The sequence below is a fragment of the Leopardus geoffroyi genome, chromosome E3, assembly GCF_018350155.1.
Source record: "Leopardus geoffroyi isolate Oge1 chromosome E3, O.geoffroyi_Oge1_pat1.0, whole genome shotgun sequence".
In the NCBI taxonomy this organism is placed as follows: Eukaryota; Metazoa; Chordata; class Mammalia; order Carnivora; family Felidae; genus Leopardus; species Leopardus geoffroyi.
This window is the reverse complement of record NC_059340.1, coordinates 4676444-4699109: the sequence shown is the minus strand read 5'-3', so window position 1 is coordinate 4699109 and position 22666 is coordinate 4676444. Positions and strand designations below refer to the sequence as shown.

Sequence of the window (22666 nt, the reverse complement as noted above, 5' to 3'; positions counted from 1 at the left end):
TGTGTATTTATTTTTGAGAGAGAGAGAGCACGAGCAGGGGAAGGGCAGAGAGCGAGGGAGACACAGAATCTGAAGCAGAGGCCAATGCAGGACTCGAACTCACAAACCGTGGGATCATGACCTGAGCTGAAGTCGGATGCCTAACTGACTGAGCCACCCATGCGCCCCAATAAATAACATTTAAAAAAATTGTGTCGAGCAAGACAAAGACGCAGAGGATGGCCTTTCACGTAGACAGAGCTGAGTGTTTGATCCAGCAAGTCACAAACCTGAGTTTCACTTTTTATTTGTAAAAAGGAGATCACAAAACCCACCTAGGAGGGTCATTGTGAACTTAAAATGAGCTGAAATATGTAAAACGTTGGGCACACTACCTACAAACATTTGTTATTAGGAAAGGTGGCATGTAATTAGGCTATGTTGTTTTGTTAGTATTATTGAGAAATAAATAAATTCCTGGGGTATAAATGCTTGCATTCACATCTTGACACTTGGTAAGGAGTTGGCGGGGGGTGTGGGGGGGTGTGGGGTGGGTATGGCGCACATATTAGCTCACATATAGGGCTTTGTACTGACTCGGGTGTAGAATCACCATGAAGCATAATCCCAGAAAACCAAACTCAGAAAGGCTGACCCATAAAGATGTTTGCACTCAGCATGGTGTCTGGCACATAGTAGGCAGTCAAAAAGTATTGGCGAATGCATTTATGAATGAAGAGCTCTTGCTGAGAATGGTAAAAGACTGAACATCTGTAACCATCTGTGGATGGGTGTATTATTCAACCCTCTTAGTGTTGCAAGTGACAGAAACGCATTCAAACCAGCCTAAGCCAAAAACTTAAAATAAATTTTAAAAGTTTACAAATGGAGGGGGAGAATTTGTTGGCTCAGAAACTGACAAGTCCAGAAGTCTGCTTCAGGCATGGTTGGATCCAGGGCCAAAAGAGATGTATTGAGTAGTCTGCTCTCCTCTTCTTCCCTGTATTAGCTCCATACCCAGGCAGGTGTTCTCCGTGTGGTGGTCCCGAGAGCCCCCTCCGGGCTTCTACCCTCTATGTATCCAACAATTCACCCAGAAAAGAGGGAGCTCCCTTTCCAAACAGTGCTAACATGAGTCTTAACTGGACTCTAAGTCAGCCAGCCAGAGTCACGGGATCATCCTTGTTCAGTCAGCACTGCTCAGGGCCTGTGAGTAGGGGAGAGATAATTTCCCAAAGGAAAAACAGGGTGCTCTTCCCAGCAGAAGGGAGACTGGTTGCTAGGCAGGCACAGACCATTGCTGCCCCCTGGACCGAGTGGAGTCAGGTGACTGGGTGAGAGAGAAGGGAGCATGCCACCTGGAGGACATAAGGAGGTGGCTACCCAGAGCTGTGCTGGGTCCAGGCAGGACCGAGGCCACTGAGGATTTAAGGAGGCTGGGATCTGTACCAAGATGTCAGGCCAAGCGGCCAGGTGGTAGACTGATTCAGAAAATGGCCCTGCTTCTCCACCTGTCCTGAATCCACACCCTCTGCAGTGTGACTTAGCATCATCTCTCGTCAAGAGTGGAGCCTATTTTCCCTCCCTAGAATGTGGGCTGGCCTTTGTCACTTGACATAGACTGTGGGTGGTGGGGTGGCAGTTCTGAGCTTAGGCCTCAAGGGGCCTTCTGTGACTCTGGTTCCCTTGGACCCCTGCCTCCACCACGTGAACGGTCCTGGCTATTTAGCTGGGGGATGAGAGGCCATGCGAAGCCGTCCCAGCTGTCCCAGCCACAGCCCCAGACACAGGAGAGAGCCCTGCATGGCTAGTAAAGCTGTCTAGCTGACTCACAGATGACTGTCCACACATGAGTGAGTCCACTGAGCCCAGCTCAGGTCAGAACTGCCCAGGTGACCCTCAGAGTCATGAGCAGTAGATGGCTACTGTTTCAAGCCACTGAGATTTGGGACTGTTTGTTACACGGCATTGTGTGGCAAAGTAGGTTCCTGATACAAGGCATTTAGAGAGAAAACAGAGCTAGTGCTTGGCTTGCCAACCCGTGCCCCCGGCACGGGGCTGGATTTACTTTGGGGATCACGTCTCCTTACAGCCTGGTGGATTCTATCGTGTCTGTGGATCTCACACAGGGATTTTAACTGTCTGACATGTTTCTCAGACACATGGGCCTTGGTAATTCCTGAAATTATCTAGCTTGAGCTGCTGGGGACCAATGTGCACCACTAGCCACATCCGGACCTCTCTCCCTACCCCCGCTGAATTGCATGCTTCGATTTAGCCATTTTTACACGGTGGCTGTGCGTGGAGAACAAGCACAGAACATACATGGCTTCAAAGAGCAGTCTGTGGGAGACTGGGAGGAACTGAATGGGTCCCAAATCCCATCCGAGAGCAACATTAGCCATTTGGTTGTAGGGAGAGAAAACGAATCCAAGAGACAGGTTTAAAGTGCATTTCGGACTTCTCTGGAAGAAAGTTAAGGAAAGAGGAGTCTGCCTGATGCCGGAAACTGCCCACTGGAGCAAGGGAAGGATGAAAGAAGTTAACACATCTTCCCCACCCACAGCATCCCTGTCCCTAGGATCCAGGTAACTGTCTCCTCTCCTCCCATCCTCATGAGGGCCTCCAGGCACACACGGGAAACAGCCTCTGGGGGCCCCAGCATGTCCCACTGTGTCGTCCACCGCTACACCTGCTCTGCTCGTGTGACCTCTTCCAGGGAACGTCACTGCCACCCAGCCAGGCAATCGGCCACCAAATCCTGCTCACCCAGAACCGAAACATCTCTCTGTCCTCCCCGCCCCCACCTTGGCCACGCCGTCCCATTCTCAGACGCCCCACTTCAAACTCGCCACTTCCAAACTGGACTTCAATTTGTCTGCAGGACAAAAACCCTCAATTCTACCACCTGACGAGGCGTGCCTTCCTAACCCAGTTCTCCCCCTTATCCCTGCCCAGCATCTCTCCTGCCTCCCCGGCTGGGCTGCAGTCAACTGCAGTTTTTCCAGCTTCCGAGACCCAGGCTCCCAGGGCCCTGCACCTGGGGGTGTCTTTCCTCCCTGCCTTCTTCCAAGCAGTCCCAGGAGGCCGGGGCTGGGTGAGGGACCACAGGCCTATCGTGCCCATTGGCATGGCATGTTCAAGGGCATCTGTCACCTTCTCTGGGGTCCAGGGTGTGTGTTTTGCAAGGGTGTCCCTTCAGCCCACTGGGAGCAGACTTGGAAAGAAGGTTCCGACGTCCTCGCTTGGGGCAGAGTGTGCTCTGGCTGAGCTCTGAGGGGCAGATGGCACACACTGCCCCAGGCTGGGGGCCACCTCACAATCCACTTGCTGGTCACGGCCCCCACCCCCACCCACAAACCCTTTTCCGGGACCAGACCAGAGTCCTGAGGGTGCGTACAGCCAGTGGCTGCTTTGAAGGCCCCTCGGAGCCAGGAGGGGCAAAGCCAGGCTCCCCAGTATGAGCACGCCTGCAGGCAGCTGTGGTTCACGCTCCTCGGGGAGTTTGCGCCTCCACTCTGCCCCATGTCCCAGTGCTTGTTTGGAGCGGGGGCCGAGGCCCACAGAGGGAAGCCTGGATGACCCTGAACCTTCCCGGCACCCAGAGCCCGACAGCTGAGGTAGCTGGAGATGCGGGGAGGCCGGGCCCCACCTCCCGCACCCAGGCCACTCGGGGCTGCTCCAGGCCACTGGGCTGGGCCTTGGGCAAGATGAGCTCCGGAGGTCACCAGGCCAGGGGCGAAACCATCCCTGAGCTGCGTGGGCCGTCCCCAGCTTCCAAGTCACTGAGTGCTCGCTGGGGAGGAAGGGGCACATGAGGAGGGGCTGGTCAGTGGTCCAGGGACCCTTGACTCCCTGCCCTGCCTCATCTCCCCACCCAGGGAGCCAGGGAAGGGACCTATTGGCCCCATGGGGGTCCTGTCACATGTGCGGGGGGCCCTTTCCCAATCTGGGCTTCATGGAGGCCGCATTTGACCTCCAGAGGGACTTCTAAGAGGCCTCTTCGGCCTCTCATCACAGCTCACCTCAAACTTGCTCATGAACTCTGCAAAGATGCCGAAGAAGGCCTCAGAAGTGGTGGCTTTGGAATCCTCGCCAAAGAAGGCCAGCGCCCTGCCCAGCTCCTCGGTGGCCTCCCGCTGCAGCGCGTCCAGGGCCCGCAGCACCGGCTGGGCCGTCTCTAGGAAGGACTAATTGCCCCGTTAAGGAAACTGCCAGGCATCCTCAGGTTCTCGGGCAGTGACCCCAGGCTGAGCCTAGCTGCCACATGCCCTGTGCTCAGCCAGGAGCCATGCTTGTTCGGGGGGCTCCAGTCCCTTCGCACACTGCCCTCTCAGCTGGCCATGAAGCCCACCACAGCCAGTCAGCCTCGTGGCCTTCCACTTGTCTTCTCTGTAGGGTAGCCCTGTCTCCCCTATGGGCTCTTCTCAGATGCCGTGACCCCTTCCTCCCCAAACACCCGCTGCTAGTATCTCCCTGTCACTCTCTAGGCTTTGATCTCTCTCTGTCTCTCTCTTTTTTTTTCTGTAGCATTTGACGCTATCTGTACTCTGTGGCAATGTCCCCCTCTCCTGACTGCCTGTGACTTAAATCTGGGCTCTATGGCCCAGAAGGACAGATGGGGCGAGGCAGTGGCTTTTGGACAGTCGAAAGAACTCCTTTTCAGTTATGCAGACTTGGTGTAAGTGCTTGGATTCTAAATCACCAGGATGGACCCTCTGCCAGGACCCCCGGATCCCAGTGGCCACTGGGGCTACAGACAGCTCCCCATCCCGGTGCTGGGACCGGCTGCTCAGAGGATACTGTCATGACCACAGCAAACTTGTCCTCACCGGAGGGGGGTGTGCTCTGGCAAGCAGCCTGTATCTCACTGATGGTGCCATGGAGGTCAGCTAGGTCACTGGTCAGGGCCCGTTGATTCACTGTAGGGAAGGGAACAGAGCCTCACGAGCACCGGCCTCCCAGCCCAGGACAGTGGCGCCTCTGCTTCCCCACCCATGCACTCAGCCTACCTTTGGCAGCCATGGGCACAGTGGGCAGGTCCTGAGCAAAGCCGAGGAGTTCTGGGAAGTGCTGGCTCAGCGATTTGGCAAGAATGTGCAGGAAGGTAGATTTCCCATCCACAGTCTTCGTGGAGTTCAGCTGCAAGTGACGCCCAGCAGACATACTCCTCAAGGACCCCATCAGACACCTGATCACACAGGTCTGGGTACCCTTGGCCCCACGTCTCCAGGACTGTGACAGCAATTCCTGGCCCTTGACACCCAGCTACTCCAAAGTTGCCAGTATTTCTTCCTCTGAAGCTCTGCTGGGATGCCCACAGGCCTCCTCAGGAGTTTGGAGGTTCCCTGGCCCAGATCTTTGAGACATCCTTCCAGCCCCCCAGGAACCAGGCCCACAGCCATCAGCTAGAGAAGGCCACCAGGTTTTCTGTCCTTGGCAGTGAGGCCTTGTCAGCAAATATAACCCCAGATTTTCTGACCCCTGGGTGATGGTGGTGGGACACAATTCACATGTCTTCCTTCTTGTGATTTTCTGGAACCACATGTGGCCCTCCTGGGCTTCAGACATCCTAAAACATTCATATCTACAAATGGAGTTTTTCTTCTTCTCTTTTAAAACAATCAAAGGTACCATGGGGAAAGGTCCCAGAAACAGTGGGAAGACCAGGTATTCAAGCTGTCCTTTCTCAGATCCTAGATCTTATAAGCGTAGGACGGCCCGACAGTGGTGGTGGTATTAAGGACACAGAAGCTACCAGGTGAGATTCTCTCCTTCCTCTTGGAGTCTTCCCTCCCTGTCCCCCCACCCTCCATTATTCCAGATCCCGAGGCTTGGCTTGGAAAAGGTCCCCCACCCATCCTTTACTGCAATTACATTCTGGCCTGCTGGCAGCCAGCTTTTCCTCCTGGGAGAAGGGCGCTCCTTGGCCATGACATTCTCTCCTCCCCTCTGCCACAACTTGGGTTGGGCCTGGCCTCCCCAGCCTCCATACGGTAGGGCAAGCTCATACATTACTGCCAACTGGTCCCCTCACCTCCGTCAGGAAGTTGATCTTGAAGCCTGTGGTCTTGTTAGTTTTGGGCTGTCCATCGTTGAGATAGTTGCCCATGGCCAACACAAACTGTGGAAAGAAAGGTGGGCAGGTCCTGCCCAGGTGCTCACCCCGCACCCCAGACCACTATCAGGATGGGCCTCCAGACTGGAAGCCCCAAGGGGCAGACAAGCAGGTGGAGTGATCGGAGAGTGGGTGCGCCCTGACCTCCAGGATCTTGGCGAGCTTCCGGCTGTTCTTGAGCTCAAGGGAGGCTTGGCGCAAGCACTCCAGGCTGCCCCGGATCTCTTCCGTCTTCTCCTGTAGGGTGGCCTGGAAGTGGAGACTGCGCAAGCGGGTTTTGTATTCCGGAACCGACAGCATCTGTCACGAAGTCAACGCCAGGATTGCACCCATCCCACCAGGGGCCCCACCGCCCCACCGCAGCCTGGGGTGGGGGTCAGCTGGCTGCCCGGCATTCCCCTCAAGAAAAATAAACACAATCCCAAAATGAGCACACAAAAATAAGCACAATCCCATCTACCTTGAACCCCGGGTGGGAACTGGCCATTAAAGGTGTAAAACTGGGACTCAGAGGCGCGAGCGCAGTGGCGGTAGGGGAGCGGGACCCACGCAGCCCCGGTCACAGCGAGGGCCCCGATGGAGGCGGCCGAGGCCGCCGGGCAGCACCCCCCCGACCCCGGGCGGCGGTCACGGCCGCAGCACCTGTAGGACGAACTGATCGGGCTCGCTGAGGCGGCCGGGCGCCTCGCGGAAGGCCTGGTAGCGCTGCTCCTCGTCGGCGTCGGGCGCGAAGAGCAGCAGCTGCGCCAGGTGCGCGGGCTCCAGGCGCCGGGGCTCCATGCTCATGAGCACCTGCCGCAGCTCCGCGGGGCTCAGCTTCAGGTGCGCCAGCAGGATGGCTGCGGGCCGGGCCGCGAGCGTGAGTCGGGGGCGGGGCCGGGCGGAGGGTGGGCGGGGCGCCTAAGTTCCCCGGGGCTACCGGGTGGAGCCTGGGCGGGGCAAGGAACTGGGCGGGGCAGGAGCCGGCCCGGAGAGGCAGAGGGTTCTTCCCAAGGCCGAATAAAGGCGAGGACAGGGTTCTCGAAGACTTAGACCTAGATTCGGGTGGGGTCTGTGGGCGTGGTGCCAAAATGAGGGAGGAGACCCCGTGAGGGAGAGTAGAGGATGCGGCTGGAGGCGGGGCCATAACTCGGAAGCCGAGGCCTGTAGAGGTGGGGCCAACGAGGGGGCGGGGCCAATGAGGGTGGAGCCCAGCGCGGCACCCGCGCCGGGGTGGGTTCCTTGACCTAGGAGGGGGCCTTCACCCAGCCGGTGTCGGACCCCCACGGACTAATGTGTCATCCACCCCCGCGGATCCAAAGCTCTGCGGCCCAGAGACGGGGCCGCCTCCTGTCCCCCATAAGCCCTGGGACTCCCCGAACCCCTCACAGGTGTTGTAGGCCTTCTTGTGAGACAGGATCTCCACCACTTCTTTCTTCCTGAAGGGTTCGGGCCCGGGCAACGGCTCTGGAAGGGAAAATGGTTTAACGGGAGGACCCTAGGCTGGTGGGACGGCCCAGGAGGGGTGTGGCCGCACCCAATGGCAAGACAACCCTTGACAGGGCCGTGACTGAATCAGCTCCAGGTGTCCACAGTTCCTTCATTCCTCAGTCTCCCACTCAGGTGTAACATACTCAGCATGCGTGGTGGGTGCCCCTCCCCTCCCCTCCCCTCCCCGCCCCCCCCTCCCCCCCCCCCCCCCCCCCCCCCCCGGCCGGGGCCCTTGGGACTGAGCTGCCCGAGTAAGGTGAACCAACCACCTCTCCACCTTGCAGATGCTTCCTGGATGGACAAAGGCCTTTGTCTTCCATCCTGCAACCACCTGTCACACATGATACCCCTGGCTGCCTGGAACCCCACCCAACAATCCTATAGGGAGATACCCAGACAGGGGAGAGGGGACAGAGAGACTAGAAGGGACATCTAGTCTCCTAGATATGGGTGCCTCCTGGTCACCTGATTCTGGCTCTGTGACTTTAAGCATATTATCTAGCCTCTCTGTGCTTCTTTATCAAGAAGCCAGGGTGGTCACAGTCCCTGTCTCATAGGGTCATCACAGGATTGATTTAGAAACAAGGGTGTCTGGCATTTGGGAAGCGTGCAATAAATGCCAGCTATTACGGTCATCTCCACTTTGAGACAGGAGAACTGAGGCTCTGCGAAGTTAAATAACTCAGGGACACAGTAAGCAAATGGCAGTCGGTGCAGGCCTCTGGGACTCTAAGCCCCGGGATGCCACAAAAGGCAGCAGGTGGACTTCCAGAGAGGGCTTGCGGAGGGTTCCCCCAGGGCCCTCGGGTCACTCACTAGCAGGTTTCTGGGTGCCGAAGTGGAGCTCCAGATCGAGGTATTTTACCATGTCACTCAGCTTATCATAATCAGAATCTTCCCCGAGCTGCAAGGCAGAGGGCGTCACAGTGAGGCCCTACCCTGGCAACCGCACTGCCACCGCCCACCCCACCCACCCTCTAAGGGCTGCCCTGGGAGCTACTGAAGGGAGAGCCCTCGTCAGGCCCTGGGGTACACGTGGGGGCCAGAGGAGACTGCGGGAGACACGAACTCGTCCAGGTTATCAGGCGGTGAGCCGCTGCCTCAAGTCCATTGCATATGTACACCTGCAATACTCCCCCTGCAGAAGCCAGCAAGCTGCACTGGGGCAGGCGGATGAAGGGACTGCAAAGGGGCCGCAGCCAACCGAGGGGGCTTAAGGAGGTGGCCAAGAGCTCTGGCCTTGCTTGGGGGTGTTCTATGCAGGGGGTGCGCTCACCAGAGCTGTCCTGGGTTCACGATGCTAGGGAAACGGAAGCGGGAAATGCCAGGGGCTACAAACTGGACAGGGGCTTGTCTTCAATACTGCTGCCCAGGCCACCTACCCCTGGTGCAGGGCACCCCCAGGCCCCAGGTCACCTACCTGACCCCAGATGGTGCCTTCCGAGTTCTCCACCTGCTCCCACCGTAGGCGCTTGACGCTCATGTGGCTGGTCTCACTTCGGCGGTGGCCCAGGCCCCGGGACAGCATGGGGGGTGCACAGGGCACCGGTGGGGGCAGGGGTGGCGGGGGCGGTGGAGGGACTGGGTGGCTGAGTTGGGTGAGGGGCTTGACCAGTGTCTGAGCAGGGCCCCGAGGACCATCGGGGGTGCGGGAGCTGGGCTTAGGGTCATGGAAGGGCAGAGGCGGCGGTGGCGGGGGGCTGAGCGGGGGTGGGGGGATGTGGTCGGAGACGGAGGAGTAGGTCAGGGAGCTGCCTTCCTCACTGCTGCTGATGCATTCGCTAGCGCTGCTCCGTTCGTTGGTCACAAAGCTGCCCTGGTCATCGTGGAAGCTCATCTGCCAGGGCGGAGCAAGGTGAGGGAGAGTGGGATAGCCTGGGGCAGGGGGTGGGATAGCCTGGGGACAAGGATAGGACATTCTGGGAAAAGGAACGGGGTAACCCGAGATAAGGTATATGGGGTGGCCTTAAGTGGGGGGTGTCATAGCTTGAGTCAAAGGGTGGGATAGCTCAAGCCAGGGGGTGGGGTAGCCTGGGACAGATTCTGGGATGGACCGGGGCAGGGAGGGGAGTAGCCTGGGGCAGATTCCCAAGGGCAACAGGCTTCTTGCGGGAGCCCAGGGATACTGTTTCCCCTTCCAGACCCCCATGGCACACCTGGGCCCCTCGCCCTCCACACCTGCTTGCACGCTCACCTCCTCATAGTCATTCTCAGGGCTCAGGAAATCATCCACGACAGTGACCCGGGGGCCCAGCTGCTCACTGAGCACATCCAGGAAGCGGTCAGTATCCCGGCTTCGCATGGGGCGGGAGAAGGTGAAGAGCTTCCTGCGGCTGGGTGGGCGGGCAGGGTCCGGACTTGGGGGGCTGTCGGAGCGGATGGGCCCGGGGTCTGGCTGTGGGGAGGGTGCCCTGCTGCTGTCCAGGCTGGCGTAGGGGTGAGACTCAGAGCTGCTGGGGGAGGCCAGGCCCCCTGAGCACAGTGGGTAGTAGCAGGGGGAGGGCAGGAGCCGCTCGCTGGGCCACGAGACGCTGGACAGGGTCCTGGGCCCTGGGGTGGGGGATAAGGTGTGAGGTCTCTTCAGTCAGCACCTGGGTCCCAGGTGCAGGCTGGAGGGGAGGGGCCCGGGGCAGGGTGGCTCTGTGTCCCTGGGTACCTTCCTTTCCCTCTCTGGACACAGCACAAGAAGACCCTGGATGCCCCTGCCTCCCCAGGCCCTTCCCTAAGGGAAATCAAAGGTCAGAGTAGGTGAGGGGGAACAGTACTTAGCCCCAGGACAGGCCAGACCCCAGCTCATCTTGGTCCCACCTAGGACTGACCGAACACAATTCAAAGGGGAGATGGGCCTTCTCCGGGCCCCAGACCAAGGATCATGAGGCACCTCCCGCACCCGACAGGCCCTTGGCTGACAGGAACACTGCCCCGGCGTCCTGCCTTCTGAACTGCAGAGAAACTAGCTTCTCAGTTGGGCCATTTACAGAGCAATGCATACACTTAATGGTTTATCCAACAGCCACATGCTAACTCAGGGCTCCTTAGGGGAAAGACCTGGGCTCTTCTAAATCTATAGGAGGGGTAAGGATTGGAGGGGACCTGGGAAGACCTGCGACAACCCTAACCTTGATGGACCTTTGCCACGGAGGCCACTGAGGCCTCCACAACTCAGTCATGGAGCCATGCAACAAAGAGGAGGCTCGAAGGATGTGCCTCAGATGGGGAAAACACCCAGACAGACAGCCCAGTGGACAGAAGCTAGCGCTGCCCTCAGGAACCCCGGCCGGCTGAGCCCCTACCTGCTGCGCCTGCCGGGCTGGGCACTGGCGGGGAGGCACGGGATCTGGACGTGGTCCCCACCTTCCCTTTGAAACTGCTGCTCAGTCGGGACTCGAGCTCCGCATAGACGGCTGACATCTTTGGGGAGAGGAGGCCAGGGTGAGTCCGACCCACCCTCCCCTCCCATGTGAGGCCCTCACATGGCCTCAGAGGCCAGGCCTGGGTGGTCTGGGAGGCAGGGTTCTGCCTCAGCCCCAGGAGCTACCTATGCCCAGCAGCCAAGTGAACCACCAGGAGGGTGGTGAGGTCTCACCATCTTCGGATTGGGGGTCTCAGGGAGGGACGTGCCGTCGCCTGCCTGGCGCTCGCCTGGGATTAGAGGAAGAGGCATCTCGGGACAGTCACCGGGACCTGCTGGGGGAATCGGGGAGGGTGGAGTCCACCGTGGAGACATCCAGTGACCCTTCTGAGCTCTAAGGCTCGGGTTCCAGCCCAGGCTCAGTGGGCAGCCACGGAGAAAGAACTAGCAAGCCCTGCAGACCCCCGAGGGCCATGGCTCAGCCCTGCTCAACCCGTTCTCTGGGATCTCTCGTCTCACCAACCCCATTTTGCAGGTAGGAAAACGGAGCCCTGTTCCTCACACCCAGTCCCGCCTTCCCGTCCAGAGCCTCACCGCAACTGAGGCTGGCCTCCAGGCCCTGGGACCGGAGGCTGCGGCGGCATATGGAGGAGGCCCTCAGGGAGCTGCGTCGCTGGGGCTCCAGCACCGGCTCGGGCTCAGGCTCGGGCTCAGGCTCCAGGTCCAACTCGGGCTCTGGCTCTGCTGTGGGACATGAACAGGAGACGGGCCCCTTGTCCTCTCAGCCCAGGGGCCTCCCAGGAGGGGTGAAGGCAGCAGCTGTGTGCACCGATCTGTGACCCCAGGCCCTGCTTGGCAAGTGGAGAGAGATTGTACACCTACTGCTCAGCCTATGCTCCGAGCCTCTTGCTAAAACCCTCGAGCCTCTCCCAGCAAATTGTGGGTCCCCAGGACTACGGATGGTGGGCACACAAGGGCCAGCACACAGGTCTGCAGGCTGTGACCTGGCAGGTGCAGAGTATGTAGAACATGGGCACAGGGTTTGGCCTAAATGATGGGTGCGGCTTTATGGCCACATGGGGGACACTGTAAGAGATGGGCAGCTGTGGGAAGCTGAGGCCACACATCATCCGGCAGGCCCTAGTGTGTGTCCGTGTGCATCGAGGCGCACCAGCCAGGTGTGACCCGACTGTGTGCTCACTCTCCAGCTCTGTAAACAGCAACCACACGAATTTCCTGGTCTGTGCCACATTTCTTGAGGTGCAATGCACGGCCACTGAGGTCACTCCCGTGTTGTGGGGGAGAAGCCTGGGCTTCCGGGCGGATAGGCAGGGTGTCTAAAGTCTGAGATAAGACTGCAGATGTTACTTAAGGGTGAAGCTGAGGGGCACCTGGGTCGCTCAGTCGGTAAAGCGTCCGACTTTGGCTCAGGTCACGGTCTTGGGATTTGTGAGTTCGAGCCCCACGTCGGGCTCTGTGCTGACGTTCAGAGCCTGGAGCCTGTTTCGGATTCTGTGTCTCCCTCTCTCTCTGTGCCTCCCCTGCTCACACGCTCTCTCTCTCAAAAGCAAATAAACATTAAAAAGGAAATAATAATAATAAAAAAGGTCAAGCTGGCAAGGCGCATCCGCGGGGCCAAGTGTGCGACCAGCCCGGGTGTGTCGGGCACGTGTCTGCATGACACAGGGGTGCATCCGTGTGTGGAAGAGGCCCAGGTAGGCTGCGATCTGAGAACAGGTGTCTGGCTCTTCGGTGGGCGGGGCAGCGGGAGAGGCTGCTTACCTGTCATGGCCGTGTAGCCCAGGAAACACGCGATTTTCTCCCGGCACAGCTCCTGCTCCTCGTAAGTCAGCAGCTGGTAGATGAACTGCCAAAGGACTTGCTTGGCAGGTGTGTCCAGCACAGGGTAGACGTCCACGATGAGGGTGTCAATGTTCCTGGGGGAGGGTGCGGGAGCAAGGGCTTCATTACTCAGGGGCTCACCATGGGGGGAGGGAGAGATGGACAAGGTGGGGGGCACTTCCAGGCCACAGAACCCTGCGGAGACAGGGAAGGGCGGAAGGCAGGCCTGGCGATCGGCCACCCTGACCCGATTCAAATCCTGGCTCTGCCACTTACCAGCCAAGTGACCTTTCTCAAGTTACTTAATTTCTCGGTGCCTCAGTTTCCTTATCTGTAAAATGGGGATAAAAATAGCATCTATCTCATAGAGTCACTGTGAAGATGAAAACACATAGAGCGTACTGGGGAGGCTGACTCACTACATCAGGGATTGGCAAACGATGGCCCGCAGGCCAAATTCTGCACCCCCTTCTGTGTCTGTAAAGGAAGTTTTATTGGAACACAGCCATGACTCTTTGTTTATATATTGTCTACGGCTGTTTTTTTTTTATTTTAAAAAAATGTTTATTCATTTTTAAGAGACAGAGTGCGAGCAGAGGAGAAGCAGAGAGGGAGACACAGAATCAGAAACGGCTCCAGGCTCTAAGCTGTCAGCACAGGGGCCGACGCGGGGCTCAAACTCATGAGATCATGACCTGAGCTGAAATCGGGAGTCGGATGCTGAGCCAACGGAGCCACCCAGGTGCCCCTAAAATAGTAATTTAAAAACTCAAAATAAAAAGATGTCACTTTCTGGCTGAAAGACTGCAGGTATGAGTGACAGCAGTGCTCTGGGAAAATATTTGGTATTACTTTGTCAAAGTAGGTACACAAGGGGCACCTGGATGGCTCAGTCAATTCAGCATCCGACTCTTGATTTCAGCTCAGGTCATGATCCCAGGATTGTGGGATCGAGCCCCACATTGGGCTTTGCACTGGGAGTGGAGCCTGCTTAAAATTCTCTCTCTCTCCCTCTCTCTCTCTGTCCCTCTCCTACTCTCCCTCTCAAAATAAATAAATAATTTTTAAAAAGTTAGGTAAGCAAATACCTTAAGAGCCAGCAATTGTGCTCTGAGATGTAAATTTCAAATGAACTGTGCACAGCTCTGTGGGGAAATGTGCAGGACGGTGTTCACCAATGCTCCTGTGATGGAACACAGTGGTAGCAAGGCGGGGTCTGTCACTGGCAGGTAAATATCTCAGACACGGCTGGCGGGGCAGGTGATCTACAAGAATCTGGCTGCAGTTATAAACAATGTATTCCATGTCTGTGGAACAACATGGACAGATCTAAACACAGAGCACTTGGTGGAAGAAAGTCACACACGGAATGTGCAAAGAATAGCACAATCACGATGCGGAACAAAAAGATACATCGTATGTGGGGTGCCTGGCTGGCTCAGTCAGAAGAGCATGTGACTCTTGATCTTGGGGTCATGAGTTCGAGTCCCACATTGGGTGTAGAGATTACTCAAATAAAACTTAAAAAAAATACATCATATGGAACAGCAATGCCTACACTTGAGGAACACATCAGACAAAAGGATGCCCGCTAAATTCATCAGTCTGGTGCCTTGGCAGGGGAGGGATGTGGGAGAGGGAGTGGAGCTAAAAGGCAATGAAAGGTGGAGACAAGCCCAGCATCCAGATAGACAACATGTGGTCTATCCACAAAATGGAATGTTATTTGGCTACGAAGAAGGAAGGAAATAGATACCGTAGCTTGGATGGACTTGGAAAACACGATGCTGGGCGAAAGAAGTCAGGCGTGAAAGCCCACATACTGTGGGCTCCTATTCATGTGGGAGTCCGGAACAGGGAAAGCCACAGAGACACTGAAGCAGATTCGTGGTTGTTTAAGGGGTGGAGGAAGGGCAGAGGAGGAGGGGGTGACAGTGAAGAGGTGTGGGGTTTCTTTCTGAGGTGATGAAAACGTTCTCAAACTGAGTGTGGTCACGGACGCACCAATGTGTGCATTAAAAATCAGTGCCTCGTACCCTTAAGTGAGTACATTGTGATGGTGTGTGAGTTATATCTCAACAACGCTGTTTAAAACAAAAAAAAAAAAAAAAAGAAAAGAAAAGGGCACGGACAGGTGAGGGGTTTGCATGGGCCGTGACAATGACCCTATGGACTGAAGTTACAAAAAGGAAGACACCGACCTAAGCACCCCCTCCCCCCTGGCCCATGACGGCCCGACGGCCGGTGGCGAGCGCCCACAGGCCAAAGACTTGTGAGCGGTCCATGACCAGTGCAGCTGGTGGTTGTTGCTTCACCTTGCAGAGGCTAGGTCACGTGGCTGGGAGGTTTAAGAGTGAGGGTTTGTTGTGGGGCACCTGGACTGCCCACCCCCCTGGGGCCCCTGGTACCAGCTGCTGCTTTCTTTGAGATCCCCCCCCCATCCCCCCCCCCGGCCGCCCAGGAGAAGGGGGTGGAGGAGACCCAGGCAGGGAGACCCCGATGGTGAGTCTGGGCAGGATTTGGGGCCCACCCAGGGCTGGTCCCGCCACCTGTCTGGTTCAGCCACCTGTGCTGGAAGAAGCTCTCAAGTGCCCGGCAGACCCCATAGCGCTCGGGAGGCGTGAGTAGGTGCTCCAGCTGCTGGCTGAAAGTCCTCCCCTGAACCCGGATGCTGGAGGGTAGGATCTCTGCCACCCACTGCAGGGAGGTGAGCGCCGAGGACGGGTTGGGGGAATCCAAAGAATCGGAGTCTGTCGGGGACCACGGGCAGGAGAGGCACAGGTGACCCAGCATCCCCAGGTTGGATGTCGTGTCCCTGGCAGCTGGGGGGAGTGCCGGGCACTGGGAGCCACACCTGCTGCCAGAAGCTGGGGACAGGGATGCAGGGACAGCCCCTGGCAGGGTCCCTGAGGCTGCCCCACTGGAATCTATGGCACCACGTGGGGAGGGAAGCTGCAAGCTTAGGGGGAAAGGCAGAGTCCTGTGCAGACTCGTAAATCCCACACACGGAGCCCTGGTAGGGTGTCTGTGAGCCGTAAAGCCTAGTGGTAGTGGGTGTCTCACCGCTGGCAAACGGGACAAGCCCCTCCTCCACCACCAGCGTGGGCACCGCGCCACTGCCTTGAAGCATGGACACCACCTTGTCATGGGAGCAGTTCCTGCCGAGAAGAGATGGCCCAGGAGGGCCTGACCAGGATGAGCCCTGTCCACGGCCACCCACCAGACCTCCTTGTCCTGTTGGTAGAGGCCACTCAGCATGCCCACAGCTAGGCCAGGACCAGAAGTCGGGTCCTGCTCATTCACATCCTCTGCAGGAGATGCTCCAGGCCCAGGACCAGCTGGACACTTCTGGGCGCAGAGGGATTGAGCCCACGTCACCCCTAGGCTGGGCTATCCTCAAGGGCAAGACACTCATGGTCCATTTAACTGTGTCCCTTGCATGGAGCTGGGGTGTTTTCTGGTTGGAAGGATCAATGACATCCTGGCTAGTGTAGGGGGACAGATTCAAGGGTTCCCATAGGAAGAGGGGCAGACTGTGCGGACCAAGTGGTCATAGGAGATTGGGACCACGGCCTGGGTATCCCAAGAGGCAGGAGTCTTGGAGGATGATGTGTCACCAAGCTCTGATGTCCCCAATAGCCTCTGACCTCATGTCCAGTCCATTGAGGAAGAGGATCCGGTCGCCTGACTTGAGGGAAGCATTGTCAGCCGGGCTCCCTGGAAGCAAGAAGAGAGCGCGGGCCGGTCAGCTGGGCAGGGCCGCGCTCTGCGAGCCCATTTCACAGGAGCAAAATGGGAAAAGCGGCAAAGGACAGCCAAATTCAGGCCAGCAGATCCCACATTAGACCCAGTACTCCTCTGCTCTCAGCTGCTCTGAGCAGGGAGTGAGCCCCTGGGTGGGCATGGGAGGGTTTGGGGCACAGTGTGGACCACCTGTCAGCCCTGAGCTGTTGAAGCAGTGCAGAAACAAGGAAGGTCTTGGGAGCGGTATTTCTGCAGCATCTGTGCACCTGCTGAGAGCCCCGGTCCATACACCGGTCTCTGCCCCTCACGTAACAGTTCACGTGGCAGATTCCTCTGTGCCTTTGTCATCAGGAGAAAGTGCGTCTGCCTAGAGGGACGCATGCGTCTCCCTCAGGCTGTGAAACATGGTGTATTAATCATGCTTGTTTGTTTCTGTGCTTCCTGATGCTTTGGCATCTTGGGGGCAATGGTGACCTGGGAAGCACTGCCCTCCCAGGGCTAGCCAACTCCTATGTGGTAAATGACTGGCTCGGAAAAGTGTCTCTTGTACACAACGGATCCAGAGCCTACAACCAACCAACCTCCTTGTCTACGGGGCTCTCACACCCCGGGCCACTGTTGCCCTGCCCTAATCACCCAGGGCCAGGCACCTCCCAAAAGGGGACAGCTCCTATGTCCCAGAGCCTGCTGAAAGCATTCAAACTCATCCTACACCTGCTTAGCTTGCTTAACCTGCTTGGCTCGATCCTTCCCTTTCCCATGTGGCCCTGTGTGATGGTGTGGCCCTGCATGATGTGGCATGTCCCTTCCTCTTGGGAACTGTGAAGGACACGCTCTTTTTTCCAATGGTGATTATCTCCTGATCTGTTGGCCTCACTGCACCAGGATAATAATAAAACCTGCATTTTAAACCCAAGATAGCAGTGGACTCTCACTCGGCTTTGATGGCCCTGAAGGTCAGACCAAACCCAGTACCCACCACCTGGGGAGGGGCTGGTAACTTTGCTCCTGTGGATGCAGGTTTTTTTTCCTTTCTGCCTCTTTTATCAGGTGCTGCTCTAAATTTGATTTGGAAGCAAGTGGGGGAAGGGACAGATGCCTAAAGAAAAGGTACTCTCATGAGGCTGTGGGGACTGTCGGGGCAGAGGGGGCAGGGGAGAAGGCTGCTCAGGAAAGATTGCTAGGGAAGCAGAGTCCTTTCCCTGGGGCTGAAAAGGGGGAGAGGAGAGGGCGATGGTGGTGGTGAATCCAATCTGGCCCGTCTGGAAGCTTGGGCCAGCCTGGGGTAGGAGGGCCAGTGGGGTTGTAGCCGGGGAATTCAAGATCACTGGAACGGGAGTCAGGAGATCTCAGGTTCTGGTCCTTGCTTTGCCAGAGCCTCTAAAGGCCTCAGTTTCCCCTTCTGTAAAAGCTCTTACTGAAGCATTGGTTTCGCTTCCTATGACAAGGAAGACAAGGGGGAAGCCTGGACACTGGGTTGGAGAGAACAGCACATCTAGATTTTAACATGGCCCTAGGCAAAGGATCTCCGGCTGGACCACGTGGGTGGAGCAGGAAGGTGGTGGCTCAGTTGGAAGAGACAAAGAGGAGAGATTACTCTTTTCTAGAGCACCAGCCCTTGGGCCTCTTCCCTACAACACTGTGCCAACAACTTAGTAGTGCACAGATCCGAGAAGAACTGGAACGCGTCAGTCATCTGAGATCCCCGTGGCGGGAGATGCTAAGGCACTAAGGCACTTTCCTGGGGATCAGAAGATGTCCATCCCACAAATCCATGCATTGGAGGTGTGAGATGAGGAAGGGTAGACAGGACTCAGCATCAGCGGGTCCACCAGTGGGGATGTGTCACCAGGAGCAGCATGCTCAGGTGCTGGGAGATTATGGATGCAGGTGACCCAGCCCTGGGAGGTGGTTACCAGGAGGGAAAGTTCAGTTTAGTGCCAGGAGACATTTCTGCCCCACAGAGACCTTTCACAATGGAAGACCCCTCCCCCCTCCCACACCCCACCTCCAGAGGGGGAAAAGGGAAAATTCCTGCACTAAGGCTCTGCCTTTTTCAAGATGCCACCATTCCAGGAGCACCCCACCACCACCACCAAAAAAAAAAAAAAAAAAGGGAGGCAGGGTGGGGGTGGGAGGAGAGTCCAGATTGGGAGGAAGGGACTGGATAGTGGACAGAGGCCCTGAAGGCCTGATGCCTCTCTGAGTCTGACCCGCCCAGCAAGTGCCAAGTTCACAGTGGGCACCCAGCACAGAGCACGCATGGTGTTAGGGTATGGCCTGGGCAGGCATCAGGTGTGTGTCCTGGCTCCCGCAGTGTCTGGGACCGAGCCCTCAGCCCCCGACGTGGACGCAGGGAAGGTCTGGATGGAGAACTCGAGTCACTTGGCTCAAAGGTGACCCTGAACTTGGAGGGCGTTTGCCCCAACTCAGACGGATGTATCTAGGATACTTAGAGGGCACAGGCTACCTGAGATTTGAACCTGGGGGGTGGAAGCGAGTGGGCGGGTTACTGAGTATCGGCCTAACAGGGTCCTTCACTCCATCCAGGACAACCCGCCTACCCCTCACCAGGCAGGACAGACTCGATCCAGACAGGCCCATGGCCGCGCAGCGTGAAGCCGAAGCTCTTGTTGCCCTTGTAGACTCGGACTGTCCTGGGGAGAAAGAAGGGGGTGGAGTGGGGGGGCTGGCCGCGTGCCCCGCCCTGGGGAGAGAGAGGCTAGGGGGCATAGGGGATAGAGATGTCCCGTGTCCCGCTGCCCTTAACCTCTCCTGCCCCGCACCCGCACCCCCCAGGTGTCCACGCCCCGACCCCGCGCGCTCTGCCCAGATCTCCACCCCGGCCCACCGACTAGGAAGCACCCGCAGCCCGTGCGCGCGCGCCCCGGGTACCTGCGCGTGCCCCCCGGGCCCGCGCGACCGCCCAGCAGCGAGGAAGCCTTGCGCGGGGGCGGCTCGTCCGGGCGGCGCGGGGCGGCGCTGGCGCGAGTGGACACCAGGAGGCGCTCGGGCCGCTCCTCGCTGCGGCTCCGGCGCAGCCGCTGCGCTCCCTGCGCCCGCCGGGCGCGGCACAGCTTGCCCAGCAGACCCTGCGACACCACCTCGTCGAAGCGTGCCCGGTGCTTCTTGGGGATGAAGATCCTGCGGGCGAGGGCCGCAGAGTCGAGGCGCGTCCCCAGACAGCGCCCCGGTCGCGGCAAGGCGCGGCCTAAAGGCTCCTTCTCGCGGGCGCCGCCCCGGGCTCTCCCGCCCCTACCCCAGGGGTAACCGGGGAATCAGTAGCCCGCGCCCCACTCTCCCCCTCGCTGCCGGGACTTGCGCCCCAACCGGCCTGCGCCACACAAGAGCCACGGCGCCCGGCTCTCGCCGGGCTCGCTCCACCGCCGGAAAGTCACGTTCGGACTGTCCCCGCTACTGAGCGCCCCCAGAGCGCGTCCATGGTCCTGTTCCCCTTCCTGCCTGTGTCTTCCCGTTTCTGACCTCTTCCCTAACTCCCTCGTTTCATGCCCTTGCACCTGCCAGGCCAAACCCCAGCCCGGGATCCCCCCCCCCCACTCATCTTCTTCTTACCTGATTCCAGGCAACTCCGCAGGAGAAAACTGAAGCCACAATCTGCCCCGGGGGTCAGACTCTCCCCAGACCCTCCTTACACTCCCGGTCCTCCTGCTCGCTTCTCAGGCCAGTCCTTTCTATAGCTGCCTCCTCAGAACTTGCCAGGACTCCCACATCCAGTCCTACCTTTTACACTTTTGCCCAGGCTGTTGCCCCTGCCTGGTACCCTGTTTCCTAGCTACAATGGGCTCGACCCTCAGCACCCAACGCTGGCCTTCCTTCAGTTTAATCCAACATGTGACATACAGTAAGACCCTGCTACCGGTGCCAGCCAGGCCCTCAGGTTCAGAGCTGATGGCACCGTGGTCCCTGCCCCCAGAGAAGCCACCTGGAAGTGGTGAGAGGCAGTGGGGAGGCTTGAATGGCCTCCCCGTGTGGGATCCACACCCTGGGCTGATTTCCTTGGTAGCTGTGGATGTCTTCTGCAAAGCTGGAAGCTCTCTGAGGGCTAGGTCTGTGGCTTGGCTGAGGGCCACAGTGACCAGTCAGGGTTTGGCACAGGGGAGGGACCCAGTGACTCAGTAAACAGGGGTCCACCAGCAGCCCAACCACACCTCCGAGTAATGGCAGCAGTTAGCATCTTGGCGGACTCCCCTGTCCATAGCACAGGATCTGGAGGCTCAGAGAAGATCTGTAACTTTCCAGGCTTACACAGCTGGCCCCTGGCACAGCTTGGACCGAAGGCTGGCCTCTGAGCCTCAGCTCTGTGGCAGGACTCTGCCGAGGGACTCCGAAGTTCTGGTTGCTAGTGAGGCCTCCCTGGCTGCATCCCAAGGCTCCCTTCCATGTTCTTTGTACCAGGAGCCAATGCCAAGGGCATGGTGGGGAGGAGGGAGGAAGAAGGGAACAGTGGCTTTGCAGCCAGCTGAAATATAATCCCTCTGAGGTTGTCCAGTGGCCCCCACCCTATTTCCCCCAACCTCTATGGGTAGGATTAAGAAGACCAGGCAAGCAGAATAAGCTGGCCGATAGGAAGGAAGGGATGTGGATCCTCCAGGAGGAGGGGGCATCAGGGCTGCCCGCCCACCTCTGAATGTTTCAGGCGACCAGGAGGCCAAGATGAAAGGCCTACTCAACTCTTCCAGGAGCATCCTGGCCTGATGCTGTCCTTGCTCATCCACAGCGATTCCCAAAAATATAGAGCCTCAGCCTCATTCCCCAGATGGTCACTCAAGGTCTCCGGAGCCTGACACTTCCATCTGCCTGGCCTGCACATTCCCCACACCCTCCCAGACCCACCACATGTTTCAAGCTCAAGCAGAGGGATGACAAGTGGGAAGTTGTCCACCTCCCACTTGGGGCTCCAGCCCCAGGCTCCAGAAGGCATCGGCCCCGCTCCCCCAGCCCCTAGGTCGAACCTGGGCATGGGCCAGATGACCACCCAGCTCCACCCTCCAGCAGCAATTAGAAAAGGTCTTGCGCCCCCTGGGGTGGTAACCACAGTGAGTCACCAACTGCACAGGTGGGAAAAGATTGGTGCCCTTTTCCCTGCTTGGTGTCCTCAGGGCTAAGCCAGAGGCCAAGGCTGCCTTGTGAACCAGATGCCCTTCCTGGCTGTGTCGGCCTCCATGAGGCTCAGTCTGGCCAGGTACCCCAGCCCTGGGTCTGTTCCGAATCCACTAACCCAGGACAGCCAGGCGCATTGAAGCCTCATGGACCACTGCCCCTCTGACTCTGCGGGTATGGCTGCCCCAGGACTCTCAGATCCCTGCCGTGCCAACGGGCTTCTCTGAGACCACAGGACTCTTCCCTGGCCACACAACTTCAGTCAGTCAGTTCTGTTCTCTCTGCCTGGGGGGTCAGGTGTAAATCCATCTCCAGGTTCCTCCTAGGGGTTGCCCTAGGGTCCTCTCTCTCCACCACATTCCCTGACACGGCTCTCTGGCCAGTTCTCTCCATCTGCCCAATCGTAGGAAGGAGAGAGGGCTTTTCAGTCTCAGCCCTTGGTTTCCCCCCACCCCCATCCCGACCCCTAGAGGCGCATGCAGGTTCCAGGCACCCAACGCGGGGAACTCGCTTCCGTGTACCGGGTGGGTGTCCACCTCAGTGCCCCAGCCCCACCCCTTCTCAGGCCGCCCGAGGGGGGTGCGCCGCGCCCAGGGCGCACAGTTCCCGGGGGCGCGGGGCGCGGGGGGGGAAACTACCGAAAGTGCCGAGAGAAGCCCTGGTCCTTCCCCATCTGGAGCCGGCGGCGGCGGCGGCGGCGGCGGCGCGGCAGGTGCCGACAGGTAGGGGTGGCCGAGCCCGCGAGCGGAGCGAGGGCGCCGCGACTCCACGAGCCTCTGCCGGGCGAGCGCACTCGGCCCCTCCCGAGCCGCCCGGGCCCGCGGCCCCGCTCCCGCCCCTTCTCGGGTGGCCCCGCCCCGCCCCGCCCCCACGGGGGACCCTTCCGCTAGCTCCGGGGGATCTGGGGGGAGGTTCGGGGCTGTCAACGCTGCTTCCTCTCGGCCGGCTTCTTCAGTCCCTCCCCAGGTGCCTCGCCTCCAGCCCCTCGGGCCCTGGCGCCCAGGCCCCTTGCACCTGGCTGCGGCGAGACTGAACCCCAC

At 58.6% G+C, this 22666-nt stretch overlaps 1 protein-coding gene across 9 annotated transcripts in view; it reads right to left on the bottom strand.

Annotated features, from left to right (window-relative positions):
• Positions 1-270: 270 nt before the first annotated feature.
• LOC123588727 (Grid2 interacting protein) overlaps positions 271-22666 on the bottom strand; it is a 35706-nt gene continuing 13310 nt past the window's right edge. Inside the window, exons 1-22 of one of the 9 annotated variants that reach the window (XM_045459871.1) lie at positions 22265-22399; positions 19401-19649; positions 19077-19162; positions 16409-16478; positions 15825-15919; positions 15328-15511; positions 12702-12856; positions 11514-11663; positions 11154-11254; positions 10861-10978; positions 9762-10117; positions 8988-9464; positions 8384-8471; positions 7845-7898; positions 7466-7543; positions 6740-6936; positions 6242-6397; positions 6017-6103; positions 4992-5121; positions 4783-4901; positions 4005-4169; positions 271-3775 (exon numbers count right to left, since the gene is read on the bottom strand). In XM_045459871.1, the coding sequence (XP_045315827.1) occupies positions 3704-3775; positions 4005-4169; positions 4783-4901; positions 4992-5121; positions 6017-6103; positions 6242-6397; positions 6740-6936; positions 7466-7543; positions 7845-7898; positions 8384-8471; positions 8988-9464; positions 9762-10117; positions 10861-10978; positions 11154-11254; positions 11514-11663; positions 12702-12856; positions 15328-15511; positions 15825-15919; positions 16409-16478; positions 19077-19162; positions 19401-19649; positions 22265-22299 (3222 nt within the window). In that variant the 5' untranslated portion in view covers positions 22300-22399 and the 3' untranslated portion in view covers positions 271-3703. Of the gene's footprint in view, positions 3776-4004; positions 4170-4782; positions 4902-4991; positions 5122-6016; positions 6104-6241; positions 6398-6739; positions 6937-7465; positions 7544-7844; positions 7899-8383; positions 8472-8987; positions 9465-9761; positions 10118-10860; positions 10979-11153; positions 11255-11513; positions 11664-12701; positions 12857-15327; positions 15512-15824; positions 15920-16408; positions 16479-19076; positions 19163-19400; positions 19650-22264; positions 22400-22666 lie in introns of those variants that run through there. The other 8 variants (XM_045459876.1, XM_045459873.1, XM_045459874.1 and 5 more) reach the window with 8 other exon arrangements.